Source organism: Neovison vison, chromosome 7 (assembly GCF_020171115.1).
Source record: "Neovison vison isolate M4711 chromosome 7, ASM_NN_V1, whole genome shotgun sequence".
In the NCBI taxonomy this organism is placed as follows: domain Eukaryota; kingdom Metazoa; phylum Chordata; class Mammalia; order Carnivora; family Mustelidae; genus Neogale; species Neogale vison.
This window is the reverse complement of record NC_058097.1, coordinates 122,690,240-122,702,959: the sequence shown is the minus strand read 5'-3', so window position 1 is coordinate 122,702,959 and position 12,720 is coordinate 122,690,240. Positions and strand designations below refer to the sequence as shown.

Sequence of the window (12,720 nt, the reverse complement as noted above, 5' to 3'; positions counted from 1 at the left end):
TTCTGTTTTATAAGTGGAGAGTGGGGAGATCTTTTTCCCGACCGTGCTTTATATACAAGTGGATGTCCTCATCCGCCCTCCATGGTTTAAGGTCAGGTGAGCAGAGTCTGCTGTCAGGCAGTTATGAAGAGGAGCAAAACACTCCTTAAATCACTGCCTCTGCCTGCTGACTGGGGACAGCCGACAAATGTTGGAGTGGTCAGCAATTAGGCCAGTAAGAGCAGGAACTGTCCAGTGGATTCTGACTTCTCTGACCTGTGGTTTGCCCATTTTTTGAACCTTTTTGTCTGTGTTTTTTCTCCACTATCCTAGGTAAGCAGAGAGCTAAGCAGCCAAGGCCCTGGGCTAAATGGTTGTGATTTGGGTCTTGTATGGGTTTTATGAAAACAGACAGAGAGAGAGAGAGAGTAAATTCCAGGCAGTTTTTGGTAGTTCTGAACTGCAGAGAAGCATCGCTGGGACTGAGAACTGGGGTTCACGGGGAACTCCATATGACATGGAAGATCCAGAAAAACCTCTGGGCTTTTAGGCCTCATACTCTGACTTCCTGTGAGGAGGAGAGCGCCAGAGTTTGCTGGATTCCTGTATACTTTAGAAGAATTGAATTTGATTGGGAAGAGAACAGTGACCTCCATTTCTTACAGAGCCCAGGTTTGGATGCTTTCCTAACAGGGTAACCTGCTGGTCAACCTCAGATTCACTTACCAACTTTATTCCAGGGATAGGATGAAGTTGCTTAACCCATGCTTTCCACTGTCTGACAGACAGCAGCATCAAAAGCTTCATTATCTGATAGGTCCCCATGGGCTTGATATTGACTGGGGACGTGGTCACCCTTCCTTGAAAAGAGAGGCAATTTGATTCCAAAGGGCTTAACATGCTGCAGGTAAAGTCTGTTGGGCCCTGTTTCACATGTCTTTTCTGTATCATTTGCTAAAAATAAAGATCCATTTTTGCCCCCTCACCCACCCCGTCCTTCCAGACATTTGCTTTTATTTTTCTCTCCTGCATCAGTGGAGTGTCTTGGTGCCTCCAGGAGCCTTCTGTCATGTTTCTGTGTTTGAGCACTGAGCCCAAGTGAAAACAGGTGGACAGCAGGTGTCCTGGAAGGGCTGGCGCTTGGCTGTTTCACAAGGGAAAATTGGCTTTTCCTCCTCCATGGATCATTACTGTTTGGGAATTTTCGCCTGAAGATACAGCTTCAGCCAGCGTTTTCCCATCCCTGGTCTGTCTTATTCTGGCCGTGCCACTGGAGCAGAGAATGTCAGGGGCTACTGCAGCACGGCGAAGTGACCTATCGCTCAGGTGAAGTGTGGGAACTCTGTTTTCTTCTAGAGAGCCTCGGGACCATTTTCCTTGAGGAGGAAGTTGGAAGAGCAGTTTAGCCTAATGTTGAGAGTCATGTCTCTGACGCATTTTAACTGGATTAAGTAGACAAGCTGCTTAACCCTCCGCATTCATTTTCTCCCTCTGAGAAACAGGATCAGTCTAGTGTTTACCTCTTAGGGGTATTCTAAGGATGAATGCAAACTATTGTAGAGAACATAGACCAGTGCTGGGCATGGTAAGTGGTAAATAAATGCTATGTGATAGAAATGATAAAGGTAATGATATGTTAATTTTAGTAATAGTATCCTTGGAAGTTTCACCTGGCTTGGAAAAACCCTAGGAGTGTTCTGAACCAGTTTCTCTCATGCCCTCGTGGGGCACCCTGGGTTATGCGGTTTAATCACTCCTCCCTGGGGCTGCGGGCTTGTCAGATGCCTCCTTGGACCATGCGTTGCTCACCTTGTGTGGTTCTTTTGAAGAGGCTGGCCAGGGCCAGGAGACAGGTAAACTGAACGGCTGATTCATACCTTTGATTTTCCTTTTAGGTAGCTGAAGCCCTAGTCAAGGATGAGAAGGGGGTGAGGACATACTGCCAGCATTGCAGAGTCATGCTCCCTCACACCCTAGCCATCGCCACCCTTTGCCCGCCTTCCAGATTCCCTTGCGGCCCCCACTGCTGCTATGTAGGATCTCTGTGGGTAGAGTCTGATGGAGGAGGGGACGGGGAATTTGCAGATTGGGTCTTCGGGGGTGGAAGACCTCATGGTGAGTTGGATTTCTCTCTGAGACCATGTGTTGCCTGTGTGTGTGTGTGTAGGTGGGGCCTCTGAGCTCCGTGCTGTTAGGGTAATGTGGAAAATCTAGAAGCTGTCTCTGACCTGAACTTTGGAGGAGCTTCTTGATACTTTATTTACTAAAAGGCTATGGAGTGATGACATCCATCAAAGAAGATGGGGGTTGCTTCATTGCCAGTTAATGCAGGAAATCCCAGAGACCAGAGGCTTATCAACAATTAGTCTGTAAGTTTTTTCCTCCTTTATCCCCACGAGTGTGATGAGGACTTGGGAGATGGGGCTGCAGACCTCCCATCCCTCTGTCATTTGTTGTTCTGCTTCAGATTGCTTGCTCACCACTGGGCACTTCTTTTCCCCTCACAGGGTTGGCTGTCCTCCTCTTAATCAGGATTTACCCAAAACCAATGTGAGGGAGGTGGGAGAGGGAGATGCAGGGACTGAGGAAGAATGTGATTCACCTCCGTGCGCTGTGACCCTAGAATGTCTCTGCTCTGCTGATGGCATGCTAAGGCCAGCCCTGGTGGGAAAGAAAGAGCAACTCCTCTCTCTCTGCCTTTATTCCTCGGGCTCCACGTTTGGCTTACTTTGAGAAGAAATGACATTGATTCCTGTCTCCTAGATTTTCTTTTATGACTCTTGGAAAATTCTCTCCAGTATCTACCGGTTGTCACAGACAGTCCATTCTCTCGGCTCCCTTTGGTCTCCTTTGTCACAGGGGCTGCACAGGCTCCAGCGGAACTGTGGGCTCGGTTCTAATCTCATGGCTGATCCATCAGGCACATGACGGCATCCGTCCCGCAGCTGAGGGAGGAGGAGAGACCGACATACGTGGCGACTCTCCCAACCCGTTTCTCTACTGAACTGTAAAATGCAGAGATTCACTGGGAACTTGCTACTGAAGGCAAGGGCTTTGCAAGGCTGCCAAATTGGGCCACTAACTGTCGTAATCTACTCCCACCTTCTTTTATTCTCATGCATGACTGGTGACATCTGAGAGCGTCAGGGAGACCCCCCTGTTGAAATGTGGGCAGATGACAAATATTTGTTGCTGTTAGCTGCTGGGGTTCTGCCTAACTCTGGTGGGCAGACGGGAAGAAGCCCAGTGAAGCTGGGTTTTATGTACCCTCCGTCTCACTGGATCTGGGGTTTCTCTTTGGCCCTGGCCTTCTCTTTTCCAAAAGAGGACAGTCCGTTCACTGGGGTAGGTTTCATCACCTCCTGCTTTAACCTTCCCTTTTACTTTTCTTTTAAGGGTCTTTGTTATGATGATTTCGAACAACTTTGGTCACTGAAGCTGCTTTCTTCTCTGACTTTCCTCCTCCTGGTTTGAGTGACATGTGATGAACCTCATGATTAAAGTCTCTCTCTCCCTTTCTTAGGTCTTCTGGTTGCCCTGCAGATTGGTTTCCATCTGAGGCAGGCCTCCCACTGCTGGAGCTTTCTACTGGCCTTTCTCTCTTCCAGGAGCAATCAAGAGGCAGGTGTCAAGGAACCACTGTGGATGCCTGGGACTCTGTCCTCCTGTGGGTCAGCTGTATGGTTTTCTTCCAGCCCCTCTTCAGAAGCTCCCTCTTCTGGGAGTTGACCTGTGCTTCTCTAATTGTCCCTTGCAGAACACATCCACCTGCACCCGGGAATGCTGCTGCACCTGAGAGGCTGGAGGCTCTGAAATACCAACGGATAAAGAAGCCCAAAAAGTCATCCAAGGGCTCTTCGAAGTCAAAGAAACGATCCGGTAAATGGCGGATCCTCTCTTTCCCCCTCTCTCCGCCGATATTGTGAGATTGTTTGGTTCAGGATCCCGTCTTTGGGTTTTCTCTAGAATTAAATGCACCAGCTTATGTTATTGTCTCTTTTTAATATTAATTACCAAGTAATACATAAATATAATTTTCATGTGAAAATTAGAAAGGTAAAGTCTCTGATCATCCTCCTGATTGTTTCTTCCCTTCTGGGAAGTGTCCTTCTTGGCAGGATGCATGCTTTCAGAGACTTTCCATGCATACACCTTGATAAAATACATTGTATTTTTTTAACGCATTTTTAAACAACATAAGTAGTATCTTAATTTTTTCCACTCTGCCATATATCTTTTGGAACTATCTCTATTTCTTTATATATTTCTTCTCTATTATTTCAGACCTTCTAGTTGGACGTGGAAATTATGGGGTCCTACTCAGTACTTAGGGGACATCATGGCATGACGCAGCCTCTGCAGGATGACCAAACTTTTCTTAGAGAGATAGAATGAAATCTCCTTATCATAGAAAGGACATTTCTATTGAAATATGTCTGATGTTTATATCCAGCATTGATCAGTAGCTGCTAAGATAGTGCAAAAAAAATTCAGCCCTTTTTTACACTTAGAACATTCTTTAGTATTTATTATGTACTCTTTTTTTCTTTTTAATCAATGGTTTTAGGAATCTTGTCACAGGGTGTCAAAAAAAAAAAAAAGGCAGCTGAACCGTTTCCTTGCAGACCTTTAATTACTGGAGAGTAACTTTCTTTAGGGACTGGGTTATGGAAAAGAGGTCCTCAGAGGCCCCCGGAATCTTCGGAAGAAGTGAGCACTTGTTTCTCACTTAGCCTTTGGGTGGTGCTCTTACCCTATTTGTTTATAGATGGGAATACTGGGGCAGAAAAGAGGAAAATGATTTTTTTAGGGTTTGGGTGAGAAATTGGAGCCTAAAGCTGAATGTTCAGCCCCCTTAAGCCCATTGCATTTGAAGAGCCATGTACCTACCTACCTATGTATTTACGTTTTGTTTTGTTTTAACAGAAAGAGCCACCTCAGATGCGTGTACTCCCCCTTGTTCTGTCTCGCCATCCTGTGCCCTGTAATATGTTGATGGCTCTCAAATGTCTGTTTTTAGCTCCGGTCTCTTCCATGAGCTCAAATCTCATATTTCCAGTTGCCTGCTGAACATGCACTTAGATGTTATACGCCTCTGAAATGTCCAGAATAGAGTTATTGATCATCCTCTCCAAATCTGTCTCTCCTCGCTTCCTTCCCAGCTTCTTAAAGGTCACCACTCCTGACCTCGCTGCTGGGGGAGTGAGCCTTGCTCCTTCTCTTGCTCTCACACATCCCGTCCAATCCATTTGGTAAGGTCTATGCTCCCAACTCTGATAGCAGATCCTAAATTTGACCACTGTTGTCCACCTCGATGGCTAAAGCTGAGCTCTGAGTTACTGCCCTCCCCACCCTGACATTTGCACCCGCCTCCAGGTTGTCCTGCTTCATCCTTTGCTCCTCCGACAGTATGTTCTACACTCAGCAACCGAAGTGATCTTATAAGATGTAACAGCATCCTCTTTCAGTCATGGCAGTGTGCACACTCATGCACACACACACACACACACACACACACGCATCTGATGAAAACCTTCCGGAAGCTTCCCACTGCAACCAGAGCAGATTTCAAGCTCCTTACGATACCCTTCTCCGTCTTCCCTGCCTCTCTGACCTCTGCGTGCTCTGCTTCAGCTATGATAGCCTTCCTTCGGTCCCTGAAGTACGGCACATTCGCTCGTAAGCCGTGGGTTTCACTTTTGCCCCTCCTTCTGCTGGGAACCCTTCTCACTCAGAGCTTCGGAAGGCTTGTCATTCGAGACTCTACTCCTCTTCGGAGACTAGAACTGTGCTGTGGTCCTTTGCCCTCACGTGGCCCTGTTTGCCTCTTTCTCTGTAGGTCTTTCAGTATCTGGAAATTTCATTTCTCTATTTTTTAAGTCCTTAACGTTTGTCTCTTCCTTCTTACTCCACACTAAAGTATAGTTTTCTAGACACCCAGCACTCTACTGCTGTATCTGCAGAAGAGCCATGCGATAGAAGAGGGGCCCAGGGAGTCTAGGAAGGGCCACACCTGGCTCTGTTGCAAGGGTAAATCTTGGGTAAAGTCTGTCACTGCTGGGGGACAAGGAGGTGAAGAAAATGTATTGAGTTCCAACCCACTCTTAGAAGCCCGGATCCCCAAAACCTAGAATGATGCTTGGTTCCCAGGAGGCACTAAAAAATAAACAGATATTACTCTAATAAAAATTTAAATACTAGAAATACTAGATAACAGATGCCAGAGCTGTAGGACTTCAGGGTGAGTTGGGCCAATCTTCTTTAAATAAAAGTATTTAATATTAAATAAAAGATAAAAAAGAAATGCTGATGGACTAGACCCATCCTGCTTTCTTGACCCTCGGAACGACCAGGGGAGCAGACTCAGGTCATTGGTTCTCAGCACAGATGACTCTAGAACAGGAGGCCTTTTGGCCACCAGGCTCCCGGGCCCTGTTGCACTTGGTGATTCTTATTCTCATACTGGAGAGCCAGGATATATGTCTCAGCAGATGAAAATGGTGAGCATGTGAGGGGGACCACCTTCCTTTTCACCCACTTTATTTTTTTCCTGTTTGTTTGGTGCCCCTGTTCCCTTCTCCCTAGACGGTTCTGCCTCCCAGGCTCAGCAGCTTCCAGATTCCCAGGTTCTGTGGCCCGAAGAAGCCGTCTGCCTCCGAAAGAAGAAGAGACATTCCCGGCCTGACCCCTTCGCCCGCCTCTCAGACCTGTGCCACCGCCAGCTCCCGGAAGACCAGACGGCGATTCTTAACAGCGTGGATCATGACGACCCTGGCCACGCCACCTTGCTGTGACGCGACACAACTCTAAGTGGTCCTAGTGTGGTCACGCTGGGCTGAGGGGCGGGGGAGGGAGGATGACGGTGTGCCCGCTGAGGGGTAGTCTGGGGGGCTGCTCCGACCTTTGTTCTGCTCATTCTCTCTCCAGCGAGAGTGCAGCCTCCTCCAGATCCTGGCCAGCTGGTCTCACTTTGGGGAGAGCGGGCCAGGGGCAGACCTGTAGGTAGAGATCAGGAAGTGAACTGGGGACAGGGAGAGATCGGCCTCCTTCCCACCTCTCCCCTCTTCACTGGCTTGATTTTTCTCACCTCTTCAAATACCTTTGGAAGTGAAGAAGGGGAAAGCAATGGCTTTTACTGCTCTCTGCTTCTGTTTCAGTTTTTTCAAGTCCTGGAAGAGGGCTGGACTGCCCATCCCATCTTCCAATTCTACATATATATAGATATAGATACAAATGCATCTGTATGTAGTTTGTGGGTTTCTCTATGTATATATATGTACATTGAAGCAAAGTGCTGTTTATTTCTGTGGTCAGTGAAGGAAGGAAGAGGAGGGCAGCAGACTTGTGCGGTTTGTAAGGAGGATCGGCAGAGAGCCGGCTGGGCGTCCTGATGTCTGTCCAGGGTGTCATTCCTCCTGAAACAGGATTCATGCCTTCTCCGCTGAACTCACCGTTCATCTCTCTACCTTCTCCCTTCCAGAGCAGAAATGGGGCTTGCCATGATGGCCAGCTGCCTGCTCTGGGGGGGGAGGTAATGAGTTACCACAGAACTAAATGCAAGCCCTTACTTCTTGGTTCCTAGGTGAAGAGAGGGTGGCCAGCAAAGGGCAGACTGGTGTCTTTCTTTCTTCCACGGGTTGGCTCCTGCTGCAGGAGTAGAAGCTGCTTAGCAGGAGGGCCAAGAGGCAGGTCCTGCACAAACGCACACTCATCTGTCAGGCCCTCTTGGTCCAGCCGGGCGGGGGGCCCTGTGGCCCAAGGGCCGGCTCCTGTTCTGGAGCCATCTGTGTGGAGCGCCAGGCTGCTGCGGCTCTATTTATATCCTGCCTCTGGCTCGGCACCCTCTAGAGTGCTGTTCCAAAGGCGCTGATTGGATTCCTCCTTTCTTTTTGTGGGAGCTAATTCCCCAGATTGATTAATTGCCACTTGTGGGGAGCCCGCCTGCGGCTCCTTTCCATCTCTCCACGTGCCGCCTGCAGACTCTTCTTTGCCCTGGGCCTTCCTCCAACCCGTGGACCCAAGCTCCAACAGGATGGGATCGGATGAAGCAAGGGTGCCTCAGGCTTCTGGGTTCTGGGGGTCCCCTGGCACCCCTCATTCCCTCGAGGTTTATTTACATGGAGCTGGCTGAGGCGGAGGGTGAAGGTGGGAGGGGTGGTAGGTGGGGGCCTGGGCTCTGATCCTTCTTTCTGCCAAAATCTTGTCCTAGTTCAAGCTCTTAGCACCCAGAAGCTTCTGTGAGGCTGTCCTACAGTGACTAAAGATGGATCTCTCTCTCCCAGTGAGATAATGGTGCTGCTCAAGAGCAGGGCAGAAGGTCCTGAAGATATATGGGGGTGTGTCTGCTCTTTCCCCTCTTCTTCTGTTGGAGCCTGCCCCCTGGCTGCCTGGGAATAAAGGTGGCTTCAGGTTCCTTGAAGTATTTCCTTCTTGGTGCTGTTGTCTTGGTGGGTTTGGGGACATCTGCCTCTCCCCTGTTGTCTGCTTGGATGTTGGCCAGGTCAAAGCCAAGGAGGCTTCTGCTGGTCTCCCTGCAGTTGCTAGTGGCTTAGCTCCGATGACCTTGGCAGGGGGAGGCTCTGAGAGCTGGGGAGCTGCTCCTTGCTGGGAGCTTCCATCTGAGGGGAGTGGATTCTTCTCTGCCACACCAGCCCTGGTGCTTCCTTTCTCTCGCCTAGCGAGGGGGGACCGTTCTGTCACCTGTCACACAACCAGAGTTCATTTCTGAGGGCGATGAGTCATTGTGATGGAGGAGGGAGGGGCAGTTTCTGGCCCTCATCTTGCTGATTGCTCTACTCTTCTGGGCTGGGCCTGCGTCCTTGGGGTGGAGCCTGGACCTTCTGGCTAATGCCATTCTCTGGGCATCTAAAACCCCTGACTTTACTACTGGGCAGCAGCTCCAGCGAAACGGGAAAGCAGAGGTTGGGCAACTCCGTCTGCTTTTCCGAGGAAGCACTACCTCTGCTACCGTGCCCGATGAGTGACACGCTGAGTACCTCTCCTAGGGCGTGTGGGGAACGGACACAGGTCTCACACTGGCTCAGTTTGTAGCCTTTCTTGGTGTGTGGCTTGCTGACGAGGGTGGATCCTGGCTGAAATGTGAATGTGGGATGCCAGAGCTGTAGGACTTCAGGGTGAGTTGGGCCAATCTTCTGATCCCCATGCACTAGGAGTTCCAGGTCCTGAGCTTAGCAAAGAAGAGGGGAAGATGAGGTGGAAGGCTTTGCCTCTCTAGGATATCCTACAAGGCTGAGAGCCAGTCTTTGGGCTGAGGTGCCTCAGACTATGGCTGTGCTTTCCCAGGGGGCCCACCAGCAAGCTATCTCCAGGGCTAACAAAGGTGCTGACTCCTGTCTTCTCTTCTTCCTCTGGCAGTGCCCCTTACCTCAGCACATCAGACCAAATAGTGGGAGCTGTGCTTTTTGCTGGCCACCCAGTGGCAGTTGTGCTGGGGCATCCCCAAGGCTAGGCAAAGGACACACAACAAACGTATCTCTCAGTGGCCTCACACTCACTTCTCCTCCCAAGACGGCCTCCTTGTGACAGTGTCCTTGAAGGCTGGCAGCCTTCCTGCACCCCTGGGAGCTATTTCAGTCCTTCCTTGAAGAGCTGCAGTGGAAATTGGCAGAATATAGTCCCCTCTGTCTGTGTGATGGAGGGTAAAGGTCGTAGGTACACACTCCCATGCTGGGTGTGTGCACATATGTGAGGGTGTGGTTGTGTACCTTTGTGTGATGGGGGTGTAGCCATTTCTAGGGACCAAATGTCCTTTGTACTCTGCCCTTGAACAATTGCCATGTGCACTCGTGAGCTTCCTATGACTTTTGTGCTCCACTCTGTGGGCCATCAAATGTCTTCCAGACTTCCTCTTTTATGGTCTGGTACCGTTGCTGTAGAAGCAGCTCGGATAAGAACCTACTCCTGTGTCTCAGACTTCTGCCTGCCCCTTCATTCTGCACCCTGACTAGAAACTGTGACTGTTTCAGGGTTAAGTGGTTTGCAGACTGGGACAAGGGTACATGATTCTTGAAGGAGCCTGAAGCTGAAAGCATGTAGGAGGGTCTGAGACTGCAATTGCTTGGGGAATAAATGAGCTATAAGGAGAAGGCGAATCCTGTTTCTTGATGGCTGGCTGACCACACAGAGTGGGTTTCATGGCTTGCGTGGGGTCATGTGTGTGGATCATCATTTGTGACCAAGTTCAGCATGTGCTGGTGAGCCCCACCACTGTGTCTCCCCACCTGCCTCCCTAGCTTCTTTCCTTGAGAGATGGGGTGGGGGGTGGTATGAGAGACCCTTGGAGATTCTACTTTCTCTATAGGAAGGAAGGAAGGAAGGGTGCTTCATCCCACAGGCCTGGTGGGGTCTGTGCCCCACTTTGAAGAGCCTGTGTCCAATGATCTTGCTCTTAGGGGCATCTCAAACAGGGGTGGATTGGGGTGAGTAATTATTTAATATTTTTCAATGCTCTCTGTCTTTATTTTGATTTGGGATCAAAAATATTTAGGGTTGTACTGATTCCAGTTGTTTTCCTATGTCTTTTACACAGAGGAAACTGGGTAGGGTTCAGATGTGGAATTTTCTGACAAGCTTTTTTTTTTTAAATCTTGGGTTTTTTTGTTTGTTTGTTTGTTTTTGCTGAGTTGACAAAACAGTAGCTTCAAGGGAGAAACAGACTTCACAAAGCATCAGGGTGACTTTGCCACTTGCCGGGATTAGAATCCAGGGCCAAGGGATGTGTGGCTGTAGCTGTTTCTTCCAGTTTTGTTAGAAAAGCCTTCTGGGGGGTTGGGGTGGGCTAGGGGGAGAATTGTACATAAAGTACATTTTATTACTACATAGAAACATAAGAAAAGAGAAGCTAATGGTTAATCTTGGGCTTGCTTTGCTTGCATGTAAAGCTTTGGGCGCCATCACAGGGATTTCCAGGGAGCAGTAGGAAGGAGTGAAAGGGGAGAGATGGATAGGAGTGAAAAGCAGCTCCCCTGAGTGCATCCCCACTGCTCCCCCTGGGGAAGAGTGTGCATTTTCACCAGCCCTTTTGGGCAAGCTCTGCCTTCATATCTTCTCCAAAATAAAGGGAGACAGGCTCTGGCAGGCCAGAGGGCTGGAGCCCTATGGGGCTGCACTTGTTGCTTTGGGGAGAAGGTCCAGATCTAAACTGAATAAGGGAATTGATCGGGTGGGGTACTTCAAGAAAGGGAGAGAGTTGGAGCACAGAAAGGAGGTCAGATTCTTTGGCGTAGTGTCTGTAAGGCTGGAAAGGGAATATAGAGCTAGGTCAATCGCAAAGTAGAAAGAAGGTGGGGATTCTGAGATACGACAGGCCAAAGCTGAGGGACATTAAGCCTTACCTTTCTCTATGGGGCATGTGATAACTTAGTTAACCCCTAAGGGTGCAGTGTACAAGTGGGGGGCGGTCAACCCAAGAAAAGAAAGAGGAGCAGTTGTCTGGGGTGGGGCAGGCTGGAGAGTAGTAGCAGTGAAGGTCATTTGGGGGGACAGGTGTGGGAGGGTGATACAGTCATTAAAAAAAGAGTAAGGTGTCTTGGCACATAGGCCCAGACTGGATCTTGTAAGAGGTCTTGCTGCTTAGCCAGACTTCCTTGCTTCCTCTAGAATTAGCCTATAACACTAAGTGCCCAAACCAAACATGGTCATATTCTCTGTGATGTCTTTCAGCTTCATGTGTTTTGTTTTTAAGAGTTCCTCAGGCCCAAAGCTAGACTTGTCTTGAGACCCCCATCGTATTGCCAGCTCTGTGTCACTGGAGAAGCAGGACTCATTCTCATAAGCTTCATTAGTTTGTTTTCATAAGTGGAAGTGGCAGATGGCCTTTTCCCTGTCTCCCATGATCTTAAACTGCTCGTAAGATGTTGCTGGTGATGGAGAGGAAGGACTGGGGTTTGCTTTTTTATTTGTCACCTTTTCTTCTTGAGGCACAGAGACTGCCTTCAGACCATGAAGCCACACAGTGGCTTTATACCTAGAGGTTTGATTCTCACTTTCTCCTCCTTTGACAGGGTATGGCCACAGTCTGATTGACATAGAAGGACAAACGAGTTTCTCCCTAAAGTTAGACCAGCTATTCACTGTCCTTTTTGATGTCTCCAACACTGCCTCTTTTCAGATCGAGAGGCAGAATTAAAAATCTCTTCTTTAGAAGAAGTCCATAAAAATCAAGTCCAGGTGGGACTTTAGCCCTCCTACCTTGATGTTGGGTTAGGGAGGGGATCCATTACCACCCCTCCTTCCAACTGGTTGTAAAACCAAACTGGTCCAGTGCTTTATTTCTGGGCCCCCTGTCTATACTTTCAAATAAGTCTTTCATGAACAAATATCCTCACCATGTGCTTGGTGGTTTGGGTTGCTGAGAGGGTAGAAGTATTTTCATAACCTTGTTTTAAGCTGATCAAATAATTTCCAATAGATTGGGTCTGATTTAAAGACCCTCCTTACCCGAAAGATTTCTGGGTAGGATAAAGAAAAATTAGGCATTAGTACCAATATCATTAATAGCTTGTCATACCTTATAGGAGGAAAAGTTGCAATATCTTGATTAATAAATACGTTGGTAGGACAGCAACCAGCAATTGAAATCACTTAGATATTCTTTTCAGTTATGGGTCTATAGTAGTATCTGGGGTTTCTGAAGAGGGCTGAAGAAGTAATTGCTAGCTCTGGACTCCTGGCTGGGAGAGCCGGATTGGGGAGAATCGGGTACGGATTCTCAGTTCCTGT

At 48.6% G+C, this 12,720-nt stretch overlaps 1 protein-coding gene across 1 annotated transcript in view; it reads left to right on the top strand.

Annotated features, from left to right (window-relative positions):
* The window catches only part of IGSF9B (immunoglobulin superfamily member 9B), a 48,410-nt gene extending 40,378 nt beyond the window's left edge, over positions 1-8,032 (top strand). Inside the window, exons 19-20 of the mRNA XM_044258230.1 lie at positions 3,737-3,858; positions 6,565-8,032. Coding sequence (XP_044114165.1) covers positions 3,737-3,858; positions 6,565-6,773 — 331 coding nt within the window. The 3' untranslated portion in view covers positions 6,774-8,032. The remainder of the gene's footprint in view (positions 1-3,736; positions 3,859-6,564) is intronic.
* Positions 8,033-12,720: the final 4,688 nt, after the last annotated feature.